Source organism: Neophocaena asiaeorientalis, unplaced genomic scaffold (assembly GCF_003031525.2).
Source record: "Neophocaena asiaeorientalis asiaeorientalis breed wild unplaced genomic scaffold, Neophocaena_asiaeorientalis_V1.1 scaffold117, whole genome shotgun sequence".
In the NCBI taxonomy this organism is placed as follows: Eukaryota; Metazoa; Chordata; class Mammalia; order Artiodactyla; family Phocoenidae; genus Neophocaena; species Neophocaena asiaeorientalis.
This window is the reverse complement of record NW_020173951.1, coordinates 1,509,771-1,534,963: the sequence shown is the minus strand read 5'-3', so window position 1 is coordinate 1,534,963 and position 25,193 is coordinate 1,509,771. Positions and strand designations below refer to the sequence as shown.

At 38.2% G+C, this 25,193-nt stretch overlaps 2 protein-coding genes across 2 annotated transcripts in view; both read right to left on the bottom strand.

The window, feature by feature from the left end:
- Window positions 1-324, bottom strand: part of LOC112404765 (metallothionein-like) — a 412-nt gene extending 88 nt beyond the window's left edge. Inside the window, exon 1 of the mRNA XM_024752871.1 lies at window positions 20-324. Within this exon, the coding sequence (XP_024608639.1) occupies window positions 47-259 (213 nt within the window). The 5' untranslated portion in view covers window positions 260-324 and the 3' untranslated portion in view covers window positions 20-46. The remainder of the gene's footprint in view (window positions 1-19) is intronic.
- NEK10 (NIMA related kinase 10) overlaps window positions 1-25,193 on the bottom strand; it is a gene marked incomplete at its 3' end in the record, with an annotated part of 188,453 nt that overhangs the window by 57,154 nt on the left and 106,106 nt on the right. The window contains exon 24 of the mRNA XM_024752854.1: window positions 24,207-24,282. Within this exon, the coding sequence (XP_024608622.1) occupies window positions 24,207-24,282 (76 nt within the window). The remainder of the gene's footprint in view (window positions 1-24,206; window positions 24,283-25,193) is intronic.

The following is a 25,193-nucleotide window of genomic DNA, read 5'->3' as shown; positions in this document are numbered from 1 at the left end:
AAAAAAAAAAAAAAAAAAAGAGGAATGTAGGTTTGTCCTGGTTGCTCTATTTACAACCAGGGCAGGCTCTCCGCGACATCAGGCACAGCAGCTTGTCCGAGGCCCCTTTGCAGATGCAGCCCTGGGCACACTTGGCGCAGCCCGGAGGGCAGCAGGAGCAGCAGCTCTTCTTGCAGGAGGTGCATTTGCACTCTTTGCATTTGCAGGAGCCGGCACACGTGCAGGATCCACCAGCGGTGCAGGAGCAGTTGGGATCCATGGCGAGAGGAAGCGGAGGCTGGGATCTGGAGACTGTGGCACGAAGTATGGCAAGGACATCGAGGGGGCGTGGCCAATACCCTTTTGCCTTCACTTAGGAAGAAAATAATTCACCTGGGCAGTAGTACCTCAGGATTTTGCTGAATCCTTTTTATTTCTCACAAATCCTGAAGGCTGATCTGAGTGATATAAAATTCCCTAGAGTTTCTACTTTGTTGCAGTATGTAGATGACTTGCTTCTTTGCTTTCCTTCTCAAGCCTCCTCACAGGAAGACAGCATTCACTTGTTACAGCTTTTAGCCTTAAGGGGACATAAGGTCACCAAAAAAACATTGCAGTTTGCCAAACCCAGGTTCCACTTTTAGGGCAGCTTAGAACAGGAGCTACACCCAGATCCAGATAGACTTCATGCTGTCCTAAGTTTCCCCAAACCCAAAACTAAGCACCAACTTCGAGGTTTTCTCAGGCTAGTTGGTGATTGCCAAAACTGGATTCCAAATTTCTCCCTTACGGCCAAACCTCTCAACAATAACAACCCGAACTCAATTTTATGGGAAGAACTGGATGACATAGCTTTCAAGGCCTTAAAAGAGAGTTTGATGAACCCACCTGCTCTTGGGCATCCCAATTATCAGATTCCCCTTTTCCTTTTGTATATGAAAAGGAAGGTAATGCCCTTGCGGTACTGACCCAAAAACACGGGGACCACCATCAACCCGTCGTATATTATAGTCAGCAACTGGACCCTGTGGCACAGGGATACCCGCCTTGCTTTAGAGCCATTATAGCTACTGCTCTTTTGGTGAAGGCTACTGAGAAAATTATAGTATACCCTTTAACCATTTTTGTACCTCATGCAGCAGAATCCCTTCGGAATTCTCATTATGCCCAACACTTCTCATCAAGCCACCTCACCTCTTATGAAGTATTTTTGTTACCTGTCCCTCACATAATTCTTTTACATTGTAATAACCTTAACCTGGCTACTTTTCATCCCTCCATCACTGATTAATTCCCTTATGACTGTTTAACGCTGATGGACCACCTCCTGACTCCTTGAAATGACCTACAGAAAATCCTTGGGTAAAGGTGACTTTTCATGGTTCACTGGTTGTTCTTATTTAAAAGGTGACAATGGCAAATACTCTGCTGAGGATGCTATTACAACTTATTTTAATGTTGTTGAGTCAGCATCTTTACCTATGGCTACTTCAACCCAACAGGATGAATTGTACTCTTACATGGGCTTGTACTTCAGCCTAGGACCAAACTGCCAATATTTATACTGATATGCTTTCAGAGTAGCTCATGATTTTGAAATAATGTGGAAGAAATGTGTCTTCCTTACTTCCAGAGGAAATGAAATTTAAACTGGCCCCTATGTTCAGGAATTATTAAATGTAATACTGCTACCTGCCACTTAGATTCCAGGGCATTCTAAACTTGACTCTCTGGAAGCCAGGGGAAATCACCTTGCTGACATTTCTGCAAGGAATGCTGCCCTTAAAGGGACCAACAGTAGCCAAACCTCTGTCACGGTCCAAAGGGATATTTTCCCAAATGATAGTTTAGAAAAACTGGCTAGAGAAGCCCAACAACTAGCCTCAGGAAAGGAAAAACAACAATTGGAAATTGTTGGAAATTCAACAATTTTTGTTTTGATAAAAGAGAAACCTCTGGTTTGAACCAAATAACAACCCAGTCCCACCTAAGACTCTAAAATTCTCACTCCTCACCACTGTGCATGCATTCAACCACTGGCCTACTGACAAAATGACAGCCTTCATGAATCAATACTGGTGGGGAAACATAAATGAGGCTACAAAAGGTGCCTGCCTCACTTGTCCCACCTAAAATACAACCCAGAGAAACTGTTCATACTGCTCCCGGACATTTTAAATTGCCTAATGGACCATTCAAGTTCTGGCAAATGGATTTCATACAACTTCCTCTGTTTCATGGATGTAAATATGTTTTAGTGTTGGTCTGTATGTTTTCACACTGAACTGAAGCCTTCCCTTGCAGACAGGCTACCGCCTCCTCTGTGGCTAAAGTCCTTTTGTAAAAGATTATCCCTATCTGGGGAACTTCTTTCAAACTTCATAGGGATCAAGAAACCCATTTTACTGGCCAGGTGCTTCAGCACATCTGTACTCTTTGGCTTGTCTTATAGCACTTTCACTGTGATTACCATCCTCAATCTTCTGGTTTAGTTGAATGCAATAATGGCATTATAGGACTCAACTGGCAAAATTTTTAGAGGCCCTCCAAACACCTTGGCCAACAGCATTCATGTTGGTCGTTCTAAATCTCAGATCCACCCTTTCGGAACTCAAACTCTCACCCTTTGAGGTAGTCACAGGACACCCAATGCACTAGGCTCCTGCTTCTTTTGACCCACAACTGATAAAAGGAGAGGTGCTCCAACATTGCAAAGCCCTAATTGCTTCTATTAAAAATAACAAAAAACAAAAAAAACCCATGTTGGGCTTCCCTGGTGGTGCAGTGGTTGAGGATCTGCCTGCCGATGCAGGGGACACGGGTTCATGCCCCGGTCTGGGAAGATCCCACATGCTGCAGAGTGGCTGGCCCCGTGAGCCATGGCCACTGAGCCTGCACGTCCAGATCCTGTGCTCCACAACGGGAAAGGCCACAACAGTGAGAGGCCTGTGTACCACAAACCCCCCCCCCCAAAACAACCATGTTTTGGGTAGAGCAATCTTTTCTCAGTGTGCTCTCAAGAGACAAAGACTTTAAGCATCACACATTGCAACCTGGAGATTTTGTCTATTGAAATAGACACCTCCAGAATAAATGCTCTTCACTCTTGCTGAAAAGGCCCCATGAAGTACTGTTAACCAACCCTTGTGCCACAAAACTCCAAGGAAGACTCTCTTTGGATTCTCATGACACACCCAAAGAAAGCACCAAACCCTGACTGAACCTGCACATCACCTGGTGACCTGAAAGTAAAGATTTCCCAGAATTGGAGCAGATGACATCTGACGACACAGCTTTTGCAAGATAGCTGGACCAGGTCTGTTGGAAGTTTGTCACCAAATGTTTGATGATGACATAACACCATCATGTGATCTCCAGTGTCCTTGGTCTTGATAACGTATGGGCTTTAGATAAAAAGTGCCTGAGAGTTCTCCCTCCCACCCTTGCTTGTTACTTGAGTGTGACATCAGTAGGTTTCCAATCTGTGTACTTTCCTTCTGATGTGAGAAACCACACCCAGGAAAGGTCTTTCCTGACTTGGAGGGACAAAAAAGCTGCTGAAACTAGAAAACCTGACTCCTGATCAGTGATACTTTCAGAGAAAGGTCTTGAACAAAAGGGAAAAATATGAAAATTGATATATAGAAACCTCAATTAAATAGAGTTGAGAGACCAGAGTGGTGGCTCTGGTGCCCTGCAATGATAGCTGAGCCCAACAAGAAGAAAGACTCTTCTTTCCCAGCAAGGACTCAGTCCATGAAAAGCTATGGACTCTGTTTACTACAGCCCTCCTGAATTCCTCTTCCTCTCTGTAAAAGTGTTCTCCTTCCCCCAGTGTGCTGGGACTTGCATGTAGCTCACCATGGTTGTAGACCCCGAAGCTGCAATTCTCTGCTGATCCAGAATAAACTCATCTTGGTTGGAGAAATATCTGGCGATCTAGTTATTTCAGGTCAACAGAATACACTGCTTTTGTAATAAAGAAACAATAGAAAGCCTGCCAGATTTGACAATATTTTTAGATAATTCTGTTTTAAATAGGAGATTATATATATTATATACATATAAGTGGTAATCTAACTTTTCAATTAACAATATATTGTAGATAGGCTCCTAGGTCAATAAACACATTACTATACTATCACTTACAAATATTTACCTAAACAACCCAACCAGCGTCACATTTCAACTGTACAATAACCACAATAACTGAAAATGAATTAAATAACATACCAAATACACAGGGAATAAAAGGAAAATATTTTAAATAAGTTAAAATGTTTATATGTCCAAAAACAATGTAAAAATTCCTGAAAATTAGCAATAAATTTTAAAAATCAGTGATGAAAAATAATTATTCATAGTAATTTCTTTATTTTGATTATATTATCGCCACAACCAATTTACTTTTGATCAATTCTTTCCAAATTGCCTGAAGCCCAACTGTGTATGGAACTCCAGGATTTGTAGTGAGGGTGATCATGGGGAAGGAGAATGGGAAGAGAAGAAAGATTGGAAAATATTTTGGGGTCATTTAGAATTTTAATTTGCTCCATCAGTCCTGAAGTAAAAATATATATTTGAGTCAAAAATGCTACACTGAAATTACACTTTAAAAAAGAAATTGGGATTCCTCCTTATCAGATTAATTCATGCAACTTTCCTAAGACATGGAAGGTTTGGAATGAGAAGATTCTTTTGTGGAATATCTATAAGTTTGATTTAAATTGTTAGAACTATGAATAAATAGGAAATAAATTTAGAAAAAAAGACTTAAAGAATTTTTCACTATGTGAAAAATTATTAAATGGTAAGTAGTGACCAGCTGCTTTGCATGGCCACTAAAATCCAAAACAAATGTCAAGTCATAAGAGAAGGACTACATTTGACATAGGAACACTTTTGGTTTTTTGTCTTTCTTGGTAAAGAAATTTTTATAGGCACAAAATGAAAAGAATTTATAAATCACTTTTCTAAAAGATGTTTTCCCCTTAACCTGTCATGAAGATGGCGAAAAATAAACCAAATAAGCATTTATTAGGTCTTGGCTTCAAGAAAGGAAAACAAATTAAATGGTCTTTTTCAGGTTCCTCTAATCCTAATGCTTCATGGATGCTATTAAGAGGCCTATAATGGAAACCAATTAAATATAAATACGGTGAGGAGTGTGGGCAATTAAACAAATGGTCCATGGGAGGTGTGATGATCAAGGTGGCAGGTTAGGAGCATGCTGGGCTCACCTCCACTCATGAACACATCCAAACGACAACTCTTGCTGAAATCAACCTGGGGAAGAGCAGAACAGCTCTTCTGCAACCAAGGCTGTAAAGAAAGATCCACACGGAGTCCGGTAGGAAGGGAGAAGCGATGTGGTCGGGACCTTCACCCTTAGCAGGGACACAGGAGAGGAGGGGACATCACAGGCTCAGGGATCCTCTCTGGGGAGCGAGAGATTCCAGCCCCACATTGGACAGTCCAGCCCTGGGATACAACACTGGAAGACAAACCCCTTAGCTGGTTTGAAACCCAGTGGGCCTTACCAAAGGGCTGTAAGAAACTGGGCCTCTGCTCTTGAAGAGCACACAGACTTGCTTGCTCCCAGTCAAAGTGTGGAGGAAGCACATTGAAAGCTGCCAGGGGCTCTGACCAGCTAGCCAGGACTGCTGCATGACACCCCCTGCCCACCCCTCACCTGGCTCCTGCTCTAGCCCCTCTTGCTCCAGCACTGCTTCCCACTAAGGCAGAGGGTGCCACTAACTATGAGAGTGTGCACACTTGGAGGGAACAGAGCTGGATTGGATCCAAGCCCTGCCTCTGACCAGGGTGTAGGCAGCCATTGCCAGCACATGTGTCCCTGTGCACTCTTGGGAGGGAGCAAACTCAGCTCAGTAGTGTGATATCAACCCCTCCAGCCACAACCCAGCCTCTAGCCAAGCAAGCACATCAGGGATAAAGTGAAATCAGAAAAGAAGTACAGTCTCAAGCCCTCAGGCCCTGAATCTATATCCCAAACCAAGGCTGAGACTGCCATCACACCTGGAAGAAACCCAACTTCCTCAGGGCTTCTGTTCCAGCCCCTGTGGCTCTGACCGCACCCTTGACAGGGTGGTGATGGCCACTGAGCAGAGGAGAAGCCCCAGCTTGCACCTGGCTCTGGCTCTAGCCCCTCCAACTCTGCCCCTACCTCCCACCAAGGTGGTAGCTGCTAGCGCACACTGGGAGAAGACATGGCCTATGCTAATGTCAGACCCAGCTCTCCCACCAAAGCCACTGGGTACACACAGACGTCATAGGGACAGTCCCACACAAGGACACACTTTCAAGATCAGAGTAGGTAACTGTTTCACCTAATTTTACAGAGATAGAGGAAGTCAAACAAAATGAGAAGACAGAGAAGAATACATCTCAAAAGAAATAACAAGAAAAAACCCTGAAAAGAAAATCTTAATGAAACAGAGGTAAATAATTTACCTGATAAAGAGTTCAAAGCAATAGTAATGAAAATGCTAACTGAACTTGGGGAAAAAAAGAATACAAGAACACAGTGAGAATTTTAATAAAGAACTAGAAAATATTAAAAAAAAGAACTGAAGAATACAATAACTGGTATGAAAAGTACAGTAGAGGGAATTAACAGCAGATGAGGTGATACAGAAGATATATTAGTGATCTGGGAGATAGAATAATGGAAATTACCCAATCAGAACACCAAAAAAAAAAAAACAATTTTTAAAAAATGAGGCTAGTTTAAGGAACCTCTAGGTCAACATCATGCATACTAACATTCATATAATATGGGTCCCAGAAGGAGAAGAGAGAGAGAAAGGGGTACAAAATGTATTTGATGAAATCATGGCTCAAAAATTTCCTGACACCAAAGAAGGAAACAGATATTCAGGTATAGGAAGCACAGAGGGTCCCAAGCAAGATGAACACAATGAGACTCCCACCAAGACCTATCATAATTAAAATGGCAAAAGTTAAAGAGAGGATTCTAAAAGCAGCAAGAGAAAAACAAAGAGTCAAAACAGTTACAGGGAGCTCCCATAAGGCTTTCAGCTGATCTTTCTGCAGAAACATTGCAGGCCAGAAGGGAGTGGTATGATATATTCAAAGTACTGAAAGGGAAAAAAAAAACTACCACTTAGGATACTCTACCCAGCAAGGCTGTCATTCACAATTGAAGAAGATAAAGGGCTTATCAGACAAATAAAAACTAAAGGAGTTCATCATTACCAAAACAACCTTTCAAGAAGTGTTAAAGGGTCTTCTTTCAGTGAAAAAGAAAAGGCTACTACAAGAAGGAAGAAATTATAGGAAGGGGAAAATCCTTCTGGTAAAGGCTGTGGGTCAACCATTAAATAAGATTAATAGGTTAAAAGATTAAAACACAAAAATTGTAAAATCAACTATAATTACAATAAATATTTAGGGATAGCCACGATGATTTAAAATATGACACCTGGGGCTTCCCTGGTAGCACAGTGGTTGAGAGTCTGACTGCTGATGCAGGGGACATGGGTTCATGCCCCGGTCCAGGAAGATCCCACGTGCTGTGGAGTGGCTGGGCCCGTGAGCCATGGCCGCTGAGCCTGTACGTCTGGAGCCTGTGCTCCGCAACGGGAGAGGCCACAACAGTGAGAGGCCCGCGTACTGCAAACAAAACAAAACATGACACCAAAAACACAAAGCTTGGGAAAGGGAGTAAAAAATGTAGAGCTTTTAGAGAATGTATTTGAATTTAAATGACTATCAATTTAAAACAAGTAGATACAGGTCAACATATATGACCTGCATAGTAACCACAAATCAAACCTATAATAGATATACAAACACTAGAGAGGAATACAAACTTAACACTAATGAGGGTCATCAAAGCATAAGGTAAGAGACTAAAAGAAAATGAAAAGAACAGAGAAGAACTACAAAAAAAACCCCAGAAAACAAATAACAAAATGGCAATAAGTACATACCTATCAATAATCACTTGGACTAAATGCCCCAAACCAGATACATAGAGTGGCTGATTGGATAGAAAAAAAAAAGACCCATCTATATGCTGCCTACAAGAGACTCACTTCATAGCTAAAGACACACACAGACTGAAAGTGAGGGGATGGAAAAAGATATTCCATGTGAAACAAAAGGAAAACTGTGGTAGCAATACTCATATCTGACAATATAGACTTCAAAACAAAGTCTATAATAAAAAACAAAGAAGCAATTATATAATGATAAAGGATCGATACAAAAAGAGACAGAACATTCGTAAACATATACACATCTAGTACGGAGCACCTAAATAACTAAAGCAAGTATTAATGGATATAAAGGGATAAACTGACAGTAATACAATAATATGAAGGGACTTTAACACCCCACTTACATCAATGGACAGATTTTCTGAACAGAAAATCAATAAAGAAACACTGGCCTTAAATAACACATTAGATCAGTTGGATTTAATAGACATTACAGGACATTGCATCCAAAAAAGGCAAAATACACATTCTTTTCAAGTGCACATAAAATTTTCTCCAGGGTAGGTCATATTCTAGGCTACAAAACAAGTCTCAAGAAATTTAAGAGGATACAAATTATATCAAGCATCTTTTCCAACCACAATGGCATGAAACTAGAAATCAATTACAGGAAAAAAAGGGGGAAAACAAACATGGGGAGACTAAACAACATGCTATGAAAAAAACTAATGGGTCAATGAAGAATTCAAAGACAAAATCAGAAAATACCTTGAAACAAATGAAAATAAAAGCACAACTTTCCAAAATCTATGGGAAAAAGCAAAAGAAGTTCTCAGAGGGAAGTTTATAATGATACAGGCCTACCTCAAGAAACAAGAAAAATCTCTCAAATAAACATCTTAACCTTAGAAAAAGAAGAACAAACTAAGCCCAAAGTCAGCAGAGGAAGGAGATTATAAAAAGATCAGAGTGGGAATAAATAAAATTGAGAAAAACAACAACAAAAAAAATAGAATAAATCTATGAAACCAAGGGCTAGCTTTTTTTTTAAAAGGAAAACAAAATTGGTAAGCCTTTAGCAATGCTTATTAAGAACAAAACTGCAAGGACCCAAATAAGCAGAATAAGAAATGAAAGAGGAGAAATAACCAATACCATAGCGATACAAAAAAATCATAAGAGAATACTACAAAGGGTTATATGCCAACAAATTGGACAATCTAGAAGAAATGGACAAATTTCTAGAAAAATACACATGCCAAGACTGAATCAGGAAGAAACAGACAATCTGAACAAGACCAATCACTAGTAGTGAAACTAAATTTGGAACAACAACAAAATGTCCAGCAAACGGAAGTCCAAGACCAAACAGCTCAGGGAAATTCTACCAAGCATATAAAGAAGAGTTAATACCTATCCTTCTCAAAGTATCCCAAAAAACTTAAGAGGAGGAAATACTCCCAAATTCATTCTACAAGGCTACGATTATCCTGATACCAAAACAAGACAGACACTACAGAAAAAAGAAAATTACAACCCAAATATCTCTGATTAATAAAGGTGCAATAATCCTCAACAAAATATTAGCAAACCAAATTCAACAATATATAAAAAGGATAGTTCACTGTGAGCCAGTGGGATTTATAGCAGGGATGCTATGATGGTTCAATATCCACAAATCAATCAATGTGATACACCACAATAACAAAAAGAAGGGTAAAAATCACATGCTCATCTCAATAGATGCAGAAAAGCATTGGACAAAATTCAACACCCATTCATGACAAAAACTCAAAAAAGTTGATATAGAGGGAACATACCACAACAAAATAAAAGCCATTTGTTACAAACCCACAGCTAACATCATGCACAATGGTGAAAAACTAAAACAAGACAAGTATGCCCACTCTCACCATTTCTATTTCAAGACAAATATGCCCACTCTCACCATTTCTATTTAACATAATATTGGATATCCTAGCTATAGCAATTAGACAAGAAAAAGAAATAAAAGGAATCCAAATTGGAAGGGAAGAAGTAAAACTGTCACTATTTTCAGATGACATGTATAGAAAACCCTGAAGTCTCCACCAGAAAACTATAAGAGCTAATAAATGAATTCACTGAAGTTGCAAGATACAAGATTAATATACAGAAATCTGTTGCTTTTCTAAATACTAATAATGAACTATCATAAAGAGAAAGCAAGCAAATAATGTCACTTAAAATTGCATCAAAAAGAATAAAACACCTACAAAAAAACTTAACCAAGGAGGTGAAAGACCCATACTCTGAAAACTATAAGACATTGATTAAGGAATTGAATAAATAAATGGAAAGATATCACATGTTCATGGATTGGAAGGATTAAAAAATTTTAAATGTTCATTCTACTCAAGGCAGTCTACAGATTTAATGCAATAACTATCAAAATACCAATGACATTTTTCACAGAACTAGAACAAATAATGCTAAAATTTGTATGGAACCACAAAAGACCCCAAAGAGCCAAAGCAATCTTGAAAAAAAAAGAACAAAGCTGGAGGTATCACACTTGCTGACCTCAGACTATACTACAAAGCTACAGTAATCAAAACACTATGGGGCTTCCCTGATGGCACAGTGGTTGAGAGTCCGTCTGCTGATGCAGAGGACATGGGTTCGTGCCCCAGTCGGGGAGGATCTCACATGCCGCGGAGCGGCTGGGCCCGTGAGCCATGGCCGCTGAGCCTGCACGTCCAGAGCCTGTGCTCCACAACGGGAGAGGCCACAACAGTGAGAGGCCCGTGTACTGCAAAAACAAAAACAAAAACAAAACAAAAAAAACCACTGTGATACTGGCACAAAACAGATACATAGACCAATGGAACAGAATAGAGAGCCCAGAAATGAAACAACGCACATATGGCCAATTAACCTATGAAAAAGGAGACAAGAATATACAATGGGGAAAAGACAGGCTCTTCAACAAGTGGTGTTGGGAAAACAGTTACATGTGAAAGAATAAAATTAGAACATTTTCTCACACTATATACAAAAATAAACTGAAAATGGATTAAAGATCTAAATGTAAGACCAGAAACCATAAAACTCCTAGAAGAAAACATAGCCAGTGCCCTCTTTGACATAAGTCTTAGCAATATCTTTCTGGATCTGTCACCTCAGGCAAGGGAACAATAGCAAAAATAAACAAATGGACCTAATTAAACTTAAAAGCTTTAGCACAGTGAAGAAAATAATCAACAAATTGAAAAGTTAACCTACTGAACGGGAGAATATGTTTGTAAATGATGCATCTGATAAGGGCTTAATATCCAAAATATATAAAGAGCTAATATAACTCAATATCAACAAAACACACAACTCGATCAAAAAATGGGCAGAATCTAGATAGACATTTCTCCAAAGAAGACATATGGATAGCCAAAAGGCACATGAAAAAATGCTCAATATTGCTAATTATTAGAGAAATGCAAATCAAAACTACCATGAGATATCACTTCACACCAGTCGGAATGGCCATGATGAAAGAGTCTACAAATAATAAATGCTGGAGAGGGTGTGGAGAAAAGAGAACCCTCCTACACTGTTGATGGGAATGTAAATTGGTGCAGTCACTATGGAGAACAGTATGGAGGTTCCTTAAAAAACTAAACATAGAGCTACCATATGATTCTGCAATCCTACTTCTGGGCATATATCCAAGAGAAAACCATAATTCAAAAAGATACATGCACCTTAATATTCATTGCAGTACTATTTACAATAGCCAAGACATGGAAGCAACCAAAGTGCCCATCAACAGAGGAATGGATAAAGATGTGATATATAAATATATATAGATATATATAAAGATATAGATATAATGGACTATTAGCCATAAAAAGGATGAAATAATGCCACTTGCAGCAACATGGATGGACATAGAGATTATCATACTAATGAAGTCAGACAGAGAAAAACAAGTATCATATGATAGCACTCATATGTAGAATCTAAAAAAATGATACAAATGAATTTATTTACAAAAAAGAAACAGACTCACAGACATAGAAAACAAACTTATGGTTACCAAAGGGGAAAGCAGGGAAGCGATAAATTAGGAATTTGGGAGTAACATATACACACTAAAATAGGTAAACAATAAGGACCTATTGTATAACACAGGGAACTATACTCAATATTTTTAAGTAACCTATATGGGAAAAAATCTGAAAAAGAATATATGTATATATAACTGAATCACTTTGCTGTACACCTGAAACTAACAACAACATTGTAAATCAACTATATTTTGATAAAAAATAAATTTTAAATAGATGTATTTAGAGTTCAATTTGTGCAATTAAATCCTGAGTTCACTCAAAATTCCCTCCAAAGCAGATACTGTAATAAAACAATTCGGTTGGGGAGGGGCAGTTATTGAGTGCAGGGAAGGGTGCTATTATTCAGGTAAATCATACCCCACGGGACAGAGAAGCCATAAACAGAAGCAATTACAAGCGAAAGTATTCTCACATCCCACCCATCAAGGCACGATTATGGAAAGCTCTGTTCCTCTCATTCCCTGCCTTTGCATGCTTAGCACTTTTTTCCCTTTCACACTCCTCAGCTGCTTGGGCCTGGCAGGTAGAAAAATCCGAGTCCCTATTAGTACCAAGGCAGCCTCACAGGGAGCAAATATAGAGATGGAGAGGGAGAAGGAGCTATATGTATACACAGCATAAGTAATTCTTCTCTACTGTGACTATTAAGAAATTAATCTGATTATTAGGCACAATACAATCTATATATTCAAATGAGCACTATCCTTTCACATTTCAGACTAATAGCAAACAATCACTATTGTCTAGTGAGTGCTTACCATATGCCAGTCAGGCACTGTTACAAGCACTCAACAGGCATCACCACTTTTAATCTCACAATAATCCTAGAAGGTGGGCACTATTAATATCCCCAGATCGCAGATGAGGGAACTGAGGCACAGAGAAGTCCAATAACTTTTAACCCTCAACAGCAGACCCAGGACTTAAACCCAGTATTATTCCAGAGCCTGTGCTTTTAATAATGACCCTACCAACCTGCCTGTCAATATTACATTCTTTTTCCAATTATGCTCTTATTCTTGAAGATTCCTCTTTAGCAATTTCCCTCAGGGCCAATGTATCAGTCACAGAAGAATACTTGTCTCAATAATTTAGAACCATTCCACATTTTATTTTTTTTAAATGATAACATCTTACTTGAACTCATTATTCACTGTTCTAGTAACTATGGAAGATATAAAGATACAGCAAATAAATAGGAAAAAAATAAAATAGAACAGACCCTAGCACCAAGTATGTACTAACTGTTTCAAACTAAAAACATTCTCACTCGAGGCTTCATTGAGGCAAAAGTCAGAACAGTTCAAAAATATGTTAGTGCTAGGAAACCATCAATGAAATTAAAAGACAACCTACAGAATGGGAGAAAATATTTGCAAATAATGCAACCAACAAAGGGTTAATAACCAAAATATACAAACAGCTCATACAACTCAATATCAAAACACAAACAACCCAAACAAAAATGGGCAGAAGTCTAAAATAGACAGTTTTCCAATGAAGCTGGAAAACAGATAGTTAACAGATAGTTAACAGGCCCATGAAAAGACATTCAACACTGCTGATTATTAGAGAAATGAAAATCAAAGGTGCATGAGGTGCCACCTCACCCCAGTCTGAATGGTCATCATCAAAACGTCTACAATAATAAATGCTGGAGAGGGTATGGAGAAAAAGGAGTCCTCCTATACTATTGGTGGGAGTAAATTGGTGCAGCCACTGTGAAGACAGTATGGAGGATCCTTAAAAAACTAAAAATAGAACTATCATATGATCCAGCAATTTCATATCTGGAAAAAAATAAGAACACTAATTTGAAAAAATACATGTACCCCAATGTTCATAGCAGCATTATTTACAATAGTGAAGACATGGAAACAATCCAAGTGTCCATCAACAGTGATTGGATAAAGAAGCTGTAGTATGTACAAGGGCATGAAACTAGAAACCTACCATGGGAAAAGAAATGAGAAAAAAAAATGATTACATGGAGACTAAACAACATGCTTCTAAAACACCAATGAGTCAACAAGGAAATCAAAAAGGAAATTTAAAAATACCTTGAGACAAATGACAATGAAAACACAACCACACAAAATCTATGGAATGCAGCAAAAGCAGTTCTTAGAGGGAAGGTCATAGCAATATGACTTTCCTTAAAAACAAGAAAAGTCTCAAATAAAAAACCTAACCTACCACCTAAAAGAATTAGAAAAGGAACAACAAAAAGTCAGTATTAGGAAGGAAATAATAAAGATCAGGGAGAAAATAAATAAAATAGAGGTTAAAAAATAGAGAAGATCAATAAAACCAAGAGCTGGTTCTTTGAAATGGTAAACAAAATTGACAAACCTCTGGCCACACTCACCGAGAAGAAAAGAGAGAGAACCCAAATAAACAAAAAAAGAAGGGAAAAAGGAGAAATCTCAATTGATACCACAGAAATACAAAAAAAACCCTAAGAGATTGCTATGAACAACTATATGCCAACAAATTTGACAACCTAGAAGAAATGGACAAATTTCTAAAAACATAGCCCACCAAAACTGAATCAAGGAGAAACAGGTAATTTGAACAGACCAATCACTAGAAGTGAAAAAGAATCTGTAATTTTAAAACTCCCTACAAAACAAAACTTCAGGACCAGATGGCTTCACAGGTGAATTCTTCCAAACATACAAAGAAGAACTTACACCAATTCTTCTCAAAATCTTGAGAAAGACTGAAGAGGAGGGAACACTCCCAAACACATTCTATGAATCCACCATCACCCTGATACCAAAACCAAACAAAGACACCACCAAGAAAGAAAATTACAGGCCAATATCTTTGATGAATATAGATGCAAAAATTCTCAATAAGATATTAGCAAACTGAATCCAACAACACATAAAAAAGATCATACACCATGACCAAGTGGGATTCATCCCAAGTTCACAAGGATGGTTCAATATATGCAAATCAATCAGTGTAATACACCACATTAAAAAAAGAAAAGCAAAAAACCACATGATTATCTCAATAGATGCAGAAAAAGTATTTGACAAAATTCAACATCCATTCATGACAAAAACACTTACCGAAGTGGGTATACAGGGGACATATCTCAACATAGTAAAAGCTATTTATGACGAACCCACAGCCAATATAATACTTAATGGTGAAAAGCTGAAAGCCTTCCTTCTAAAATCTGGAACAAGACAAGGATGCCCACTCTCACTACTTCTATCCAACATAGTATTGGAAGTCCTGGTCACAGTAATCATACAAGAAAAAGAAATAAAAGGTATCCAAATTGGAAGGGAAGAGGTAAAATTGTCACTATATGCAGATGACAGGATACTATATATAGAAAACCCTAAGGACTCCATACAAAAACTACTAGATCTAATAAATGAATTCAGCAAAGTAGCAGGACATAAGAGTAACATTCAGAAATTGGTTGCATTTCTTTAACAATGAATTAGAAAGGGAATTAAAAAAAACAAACCACCTTTTAAAATTGCACCAAGATCTACACGTGGAACAACTCCTACAGAACACCTATTGAACGCTGGCAGAAGACCTCAGACCTCCCAAAAGGCAAGAAACCCCCCCACGTACCTGGGTAGGGCAAAAGAAAAAAGAATAAACAGAGACAAAAGGATAGGGACGGGTCCTGCACCAGCGGGAGGGAGCTGTGAAGGAGGAAAAGTGTCCACACACTAGGAAGCCCCTTCGCGGGCGGAGACTGCGGGTGGCGAAATGGGGGAGCTTTGCAGCCGTGGAGGAGAGCACAGCAACAGGTGTGCGGAGGGCAAAGCGGAGAGATTCCCGCACAGAGGATCAGGGCCGACCGGCACTCACCAGCCCGAGAGGCTTGTCTGCTCTCCCGCCAGAGCGGGCGGGGCTTTGGTCCGAGCGTAAAATATTTGAAGAGATTATAGTTGAAAACTTCCCTAATATGGGAAAGGAAATAGTTAATCAACTCGAGGAAGCACAAAGATTCCCATACAGGATAAATCCAAGGAGAAATATGCCAAGACACATATTAATCAAACTGTCAAAAATTAAATACAAAGAAAACATATTAAAAGCAGCAAGGGAAAAACAACAAATAACACACAAGGGAATCCCCATAAGGTTAACAGCTGATCTTTCAGCAGAAACTCTGCAAGCCAGAAGGGAGTGGCAGGACATATTGAAAGTGATGAAGGAGAAAAACCTACAACCAAGATTACTCTACCCAGCAAGGATCTCATTCAGATTTGATGGAGAAATTAAAACCTTTACAGACAAGCAAAAGCTGAGAGAGTTCAGCACCACCAAACCAGCTTCTCAACAACTGCTAAAGTAACTTCTCTAGGTAAGAAACACAAGAGAAGGAAAAGACCTACAATAAAAAACCCAAAACAATTAAGAAATAGGATATGGGGAGGGGGAAGGGTAAACTGTGACAAAGCGAGAGAGAGACCTGGACATATATACACTACCAAACCTAAGACAGAGAGCTAGTGGGAAGCAGCTGCATAGCACAGGGAGATCAGCTCGGTGTTTTGTGACTGCCTAGAGGGGTGGGATAGGGAGGGTGGGAGGGAGGGAGACGCAAGCGGCAAGAGATATGGGAACATATGTATATATATAACTGATTCATTTTGTTGTGAAGCTGAAACTAACATACTATTGTAAAGAAATTATACTCCAATAAAGATGTTAAAATGAAATAAAATAAAATAAAATAAAATTGCACCAAAAATAAACCTAGGAATAAACCTGACCAAGGAGGTAAAAGCCTTATATGCTGAGAACTATCAAACATTAATAAAGGAAATTAAAGAGGATTCAAAGAAATGGAACGATATCCCATGCTCTTGGATTGGAAGAGTTAATATTGTTAAAATGACAATACTACCCAAAGCATTCTGCGGATTTTACGTGATCCTTATCAAATTACCCATGATATTTTTCACAGAACTAGAACAAATAATGCAAAAATTTATATGGAACCATAAAAGATCCAGAATTGCCAAAGCAATGCTGAGGAAAAAAAACAAAGCAGGAGACATAACTCTCCCAGACTTCAGACAATACTACAAAACTACAGTAATCAAAACAGTGTGGTATTGATACAAAAATAGACATAAGGATCAATGGAACAGAATAGAGAGCCCAGAAATAAATCCACATGGTCAATTAATCTTTGACAAAGGAGGCAAGAATATAAAATGGGAAGAAGTTCTTCAGCAAGTAGTGCTGGGAAAGTTAGCTGCATGTAAATCAATGAAGTTAGAATACACTCTCACACCATACACAAAAGTAAACTTAAAATGGCTTAGTGACTCAAACATAAGACATAATACCATAAAACTCCTAGAAGAGAGCACAGGCAAAACATTCTCTGACATAAGTTACAGCAGTGTTTTCTTAGGTCAGTCTCCCAAGACAATAGAAATAAAAACAAAAATAAATAAATGGGACCTAGTCAAACTTACAAGATTTTGCACAGCAAAGGAAACCATAAAAAAGAAAAATGAAGAAACCTACAGAATGGGAGAAAATATTAGCAAATGATGCGACTGAGAAGGGCTTAATCTCCAAAATATACAAACAGCTCATACAACTCAAAAACAAACAACCCAATAAAAAATGTGTAGAAGACCTTAATCGACATTTCTCTAAAGAAGACATACAGATGGCCGGTAGGCACATGAAAGGATGCTCAATACCACTAATTATTAGAGAAATGCAAATCAGAACTACAGTGAGGTATCACCTCACACTGGTCAGAATGGCTATCATCAAAAAAGTCTCCAAACAGTAAATGCTGGAGAGGGTGTGGAGAAAGGGGAACCCTCCTACACTGTTGGTGGGAATGTAAATTGGTGCAGCCACTATGGAGAACAGTATGGAGGTGCCTCAGAAAACTAAAAATACAATTACCATATGATCCAGCAATCCCAGTCCTGGGCATATACCCGGACAAAACTATAATTCAAAAAGATACATACACCCCTGTGTTCATGGCAGCACTATTCACAATAGCCAAAACATGGAAACAACCTAAATGTCCATTGGCAGATGAATGGATAAAGAAAATGTGGTACACATATACAATGGAATATTACTCAGCCATTAAAAAGAACAAAATACTGCCATTTGCAGCAACATGGATGCAACTAGAGTTTATCATACTAAGTGAAGTAAGTCAGAAAGAGAAAGACAAATACCATATGATATCACTTACATGTGGAATCTAAAATATGGCACAAATGAACCTACCTACAAAGCAGAAATTCATAGAGATAGAGAACAGATTTGTGGCTTCCAAGGGTTGGGTGGGAGGGAGAGGGGTGGACTAGGAGTTTGGGATCGGTAGATGCAAACTATTATATATAGAATGGATAAACAATATGGCCCTACTGTACAGCACAGGAAACTATATCCAATCTCCTAGGATAAACCATAATGGAAAAGAATATTAAAAAACTGCATATATTTCTATAACTGAGTCACTTTGCTATACAGCAGAAATTGGCACAACATTGTAAATCAACTAGACTTCACTTTAAAAAAAGATGAGAGGCCACAACAGTGAGAGGCCCGTGTACCACAAAAAAAAAAAAAAAAAAGAAAAGAAAAAAGAGAATTATGAGAGAAAGTATGTAGCCGGTTTAATTAATAAAATTCGAGAATTTTAAATTGCTGCAGCCCTTATGAACAGTATGAAGATTCCTCAAAAATTTAATAGAACTACCATATGATCCAGGTATTCCACTTCTGGGTATTTATTCAAAGAATATGAAAACAGTAATGTGAATATTTATATTCACCTCTATGTTCATGATTTACAGTATCCAAGATATGGAAACAACCTAAGTGCCCATCAACAGATGATGGATAGAGAAGATGTGAGATATATATATATACAATGAAATACTACTCAGCCATAAAACAATGCAATCTTGCCATTTGCAACAACATGGATGGACCTTGAACATCTTATGCTAAATTAAGTAAGTCAGATGGAGAAAGACAAATACAGTATGATTTCACTCACATATGGAATATAAAAAAAAACAAGCAAACAAACCAAAATAAATAACCAAACCAAACAAACCTGGAGATACTGAGAACAGAGTAGTGGTTACCAGATGGGAAGGGGTGGGAGGGGGGTGTGAAATGGGCAAAGGGGGTCAGTTGTATGGTGACAGATAGAAACTAAACTTTTGGTGGTGAACACACTGTACTGTATACTGAAAAAGAAATATAATGGGGTTTTCCTGGTGGCGCAGTGGTTGAGAGTCCACCTGCCGATTTATATATATATATATATATATATATACACACACACACACACACAATAGAATTCTAGTAAGCCATAAAAAAAGAATAAAATTCTGCCATTTGCAGCAACGTGGATGAAGCTAGAGATTATTATGCTTAGTGAAATAAGTTAGAGAAAGACATGTCATGTATGATATCACTTATATGTGGAATCTAAAAACTAATACAAATAAGTGTATAGCAAAACAGACTCAACAGACATAGAAAACAAACTTACGGTTACCAAAGAGGAGAGGAAGTGAGGAAGTGGGGGTACTGCATTAACAAACTACTGTATATAAAACAGATAATCAACAAGGATATGCTGTACTGCACAGAGAATTATACCAATGATCTTGTAATAACGTATAATGGATTATAATCTAAAAAAATATGAATCACTTTGCTGCACACCTGAAACTAACAATATTGGAAATCAACTATACTTCAATTAAAAAATATGTTAGTGCCTTAGAGCTTGATAAAAATGCACATGGATTTTTAATCACATTAAAGCACAGAATGTGGTACACATTATGTACAATGGAATATTTATATTTTTCAACCATTAAAAAGAAGGAAATCTTGTAATTTGCAACACCATGGTTGAACCTGGAGGACATTATTCTAGTTGAAATAAGCCAGACAAAGTAAAAAAAAAAAAGTTGATTTCGTATAAACAGAGAGAGTAGAATGGTAGTTGCCACAGGCTGGGGGGAGGGAGAAATGGGGTGATATAGATCAAATGGTACAAATTTTCAGTTATGAGAAGAATGAGTTCTGAGGATCTAATGTATGGCATGGTGACTATAGTTAATAACATGCTACTGTGTACTTAAAAGTCCCGAGAGTAAATCTTAGTATTCTCAGAACAACAAAAAAAGCGTTAATTATGTGAGGTGATGGATTTGTTAATTATACTGATCTTGGTAATTATTTCACAAATGTATATCAAATCGTGTTATACACTCTAAATATATACAATTATATTTGTCAATTTTTCCCAATTACTCTTCAACAAAGTTCAAAAAAGACATTTTAAGACAAAACCAGAATAACTTATTTTTACTTTAATAATTCAAAATATTTATTAGTATTCTGTCAGTCTGCTCCTAGAGGAGCAGGGAAACAACAGTGAACAAAACAGTTAACAGCTCTACTGTTGTGGAGTCTGTGTTTTAGTGGGAGACACATGATACACTAATCAAAATACAACATAATGCCAGAGAGAGACAAATGCTATGAAAAAATAAAGGGATAGAGTCTGAAGGAGGTTGCTATTTGGGGCAGATGATCAGGAAAACCTCTCTACAAAAGGGGACATTTAACAGAGAGCAGAAGGAAGAAAGGAGGTGAGCTGCAGCTCTGGAGGAGGAGCACCCGGTGGGCGCACATTAGAAATCTGAAGGCACAGCCGAAGGGACGGCTGACGGGGTGGAAGGTTTGTTACAGTGTGAGGGAGAAATTTCCTTTATTATATTACCATTATTTCGGGTACTGTTCATAGTCATACAAGTACTGGATCACTCATATAGTAAATATTTCTCGCGAGCCTATAAACCACACTCGGGCTCAGTGCTGGGGATAGTGGCCTATCACAAAATAAATATAAAATTCCACCTTGTGAAGGACAAGTGCATGGTGTGTAGGCCAGGGGCATCCTGCCCTGTTTTGGGGGGTTTGCCTGAGAAGGCTACATTCTAGCTGAGAGGTGAAGGGTGAGAAGAGTTAACCAGATGACAAGTGGGAAAAGCAGTATTCCAGGCAGAGAGCAGCATGTGCAAAAGCCCTGTGGCCACAGGGAACATGCAGGGAGCAGCTAAGAGTAGTGAAGTCTGGGTGGAGGTACAGCAGGAAGACGTGGCAGAGACAGAGAATGCAGGGCTGTCCTCCTGTAGCCCGACTGAGGACGTGGTCTGTGAACTGTGAGCAGCTGGAGGCCACTGAAGTGTTTTAAGTCAATTTAGAGTCTCAGAGCTTGGAGATTCCTTAAGAACTTGAGAAGTACAGTTAGAAGTTGGGCAGGTTTCACTGTGCCTCTACTTGTTCAGGTTTTCCTACAGGTTTATTTTGATCCATCCAATGAAAACTTTAGCAGCTTTAAAAAAAATTATCTAATGTAATAACATGAATGGGATTACACTAAGCAATAAAGTCTCAAAGAATTCCCATTCCAGGATTAGTCAAAGTTTTCTATTTTTATTAGATCATACTTGTTTATTATCCAGAAATCCCAAATATACGTTCTGTGAAGAACTAGCCCAAAATGTATCTCAGAGTGTCAAACTCTAAATTCTGCTCTGAAAATGCAGTTGAAGAAAGTGTACAGTTTTGGACTCTGGAATTGGAGTAAGACGTAGAGATAAAAAATGGAACCAAGGACCATATTTGGAGATTATTCTCCATGAGAAGGATAATAAAGACCTGTCTAATAATGATAATAATTAGATAAGAAATAAGATAAGATAATAATTAGATAAGAAAAGGTGTTATGGAACTTCTGTTCCAGCACAATCAGTCCAGTGCCCATAGCACAATCAGTCCAGTGCCCACAAACCACTTATCTAGCAGCTGAGATATAAAGAATGCTCCGATGGGACTTCCCTGGTGGTGCAGTGGGTAAGATTCCAAGGTCCCAAGGCAGGGGGCCTGGGTCTGATCCCTGGTCAGGGAACTAGATCCCACATGCATGCCACAACTAAGAATTCACATGCCACAACTAAGGATCCCACCTGCCACAACTAAGGAACCCATGTGCTGCAACTAAGGACCCTGCCAGCTGCAACTAAGGAGACTGCTGCCTGAAACTAAGGAGCACATGTGCCACAACTAAGGAGCAGGAGAGCCACACCTAAGGATCCTGCGACTTCAGTAGTTGCAGCATGCAGGCTCAGTAGTTGTGGCTCATGGGGTCTAGAGCACAGGCTCAGTAGTTGTGGTGCATGGTCTTAGTTGCTCCGTGGCATGTGGGATCTTCCAGGACCAGGGATCGAACCGGATTCTCAACCACTGCGCCACCGGGGAAGCCTGGATCTGATTATTAATGTTTCCTGTACTGGCTGCTTTCCCTTCTCTGTCTCATTTCCTACCCCCACCCCCATCCCCCACCATTATTTCATGGAATCACCTACTAAATAAACTATTTCACTTGGATTCTTGTCTTTTGGAAAATCCCAAAGTAAGAAAGTAATGGAATGTAATTTAGAACAGAGTTCTTTTAACTCTGGCTTGTGAGCCTAAGTTTATTGTAAAACCTTGTATTATAAAATACAAGGGGCATTTCTAACAACCAGGAGAGAGGAAGGTGGGATAAGGGAGTAGAAATAAATATTTTAAAGCAATTTAAAAGAACAAAGAGCTTGATAGAAAGATGAACGGTCATACATTTGTGATATTCCTAAGTGAAATAATACCTTAACTGTATTAGGAGGTTCAGCTTTCCTAACTCTGTAGTTAATTTTAAAATTAAAAGAAAATATGAATCCATCTTTGGGCTAATAAAACAAAATAGTTGTCATGTTTTAGATTTCTTCTTACATACTCTATAGATTTCCTGCTCCCCACCTCAACACACACACAAAATTATCATAATAGCAATTCTAAACTGAATTCACAGTCTTGGGAATAAATGTGCTTATTTTTAGTTTGTATTTTATTTGTTCTGTAATTTTGATTGACAATCAAATCTGTTCAGGAATATATGATTATTTAACACTTTTATGATTAAGCTTTTATTATTTTTGAAAAAGAATACAAAGTAGAACAAATGAAAACTATTATTCCAGCAACAAGTAATGGGTGAGTCATATCCTTATTATTAAGAGATTAAGTGCCCAGATAAACTATCAGTTTTCAAGGTACAATATTAGCCTGGCCACCAATCTCTACATCTTTCCCATGAAGCTAGTTTCAAAAACAAAGATGTAAGAAATTTCTAGCAAAATAAATGAAAATTCACCCCTTAAAAACACTATGTTGCACATTCTTGTATGAAAGCACTTTGTAAAATAGGGCTGTTATTTCCAAATTCCACCCTCCTTGGAGAAGATTCATTCTGAATCCTTCCCCCAGGACTCTGCTGCATAATAGACCAGATTAAAAAATGAAGATGGAAGTGTCTTGATTGCTTGACCCGACAAATGAAATTTCAGAATATTTCCCTCAAATCTGCTGCATCTACGGACTACCATATCTGTTTGCTAATTTCGACAGATTCAGACAAATGATATGTGATCAGCAAAAGAAGATTCTCACTTCATGATAATTAATGGATTTCAAAGGAACCCTAAAAAGCATGCTAAAAAGTCTCAATTCATCAAAATAACGCTCATTTACCCAAGAAGCACCAACTTTGTAAATATATGTGTGAGTATATATATCATCATTTATTCATTCACATAATAAAATTTATTCAGCACCTATTATTTGCCAGATGCTGGGACAGGTATTAGGACATAAAAACCCTTTCCTTGACCTTGAATGTCTATAGATGGAAAGAGAGTAAAAGAATCATATATAAAATAGATGCAATAAAATGTTCCAAGTGTCATATTGCGTAACAAGTCTACTAATCCATTCACAGATTCATCCAACAACTCTGTACACCTACTGTGTGCTAAAGATCACTTCAATTACAAGTAATTGAGGGGCAGAGTTACCTGAAAGGAAAGATAGTTTGTTATTTTAAACACATAATGGTACAATTCTATACATGTGTATTACCTGGGTAATTGAGGAAAACTTATTAAATATCTTTCCTTTGCAAGCCAAGAAAAGAAATGAAAGCCCAAACCAGTTAAAAAAAGGTGTTAGAGAGCCATAAAATAATTGTCCTTACCAGGAATACAGAATTGTTCCTACAACAGATGTAAGTTTGCTGCTTTCTTGTTTTTGCTTTGCCAGGCCAAAGTCAGCTACAATTCAAGAAACAAAACAATTTGATTATATTTTCCCAGAATTAGCATTGTTCCTTAGCTTTTGACATTCTGCAAAAACAAAACAAAACAAAACAAAGAAAAAAGCTATTACAATTCACAAGAGAAAGCTTTTCTTGTTTTCCCTGTCAAAATGCCCCATGCACCAATCTTCTGAACCACTCCCAGCCTTCATTAATTGTGTACGTACATTAGGTCATTATGCTATATATATTGACATAATGAGGTTTCATTAAAAAATATTAAAAGAGTCTTTCTGACTGGAAGATAGGACAAAGTACTTATTGAACTTGTGATTCTTCTTTTTTTTTTTTTTTCTGTACGCGGGCCTCTCACTGTTGTGGCCTCTCCCGTTGCGGAGCACAGGCTCTGGACGCGCAGGCTCAGCGGCCATGGCTTATGGGCCCAGCCGCTCCGCGGCATGTGGCATCTTCCTGGACCAGGGAATGAACCTGTGTCCCCTGCATCGGCAGGTGGACTCTCAACCACTGCGCCACCAGGGAAGCCCCGTGATTCTACTTTTTTAGATTACCCTTCATAATTTTCAAATAAATAAAATGAATCTAATGTTTTGGCATATGAAAGTCATCACCTCATCCGGCTAAAAAATTAAACAAATATGGTAAGCCTACATAATCACCATGAAGGTCTGAAAACCTGAAATGGATGGTATCTATTTGTACAAAGTCATAGTAAATAATAATATTCACAATCATCTCAAAATACTTATATAATAATATAATTATATTAATACAATGGATTCTAATTTTTAAACTAGAACACTAAATATTTATATTTAATATTAGCATTAGCTATATTTTTCAAAGCACCTTCACATACTTCTATTTTTTAAGCCACTCAATAACTTAGATCAAAGTGGTAGAAACAGA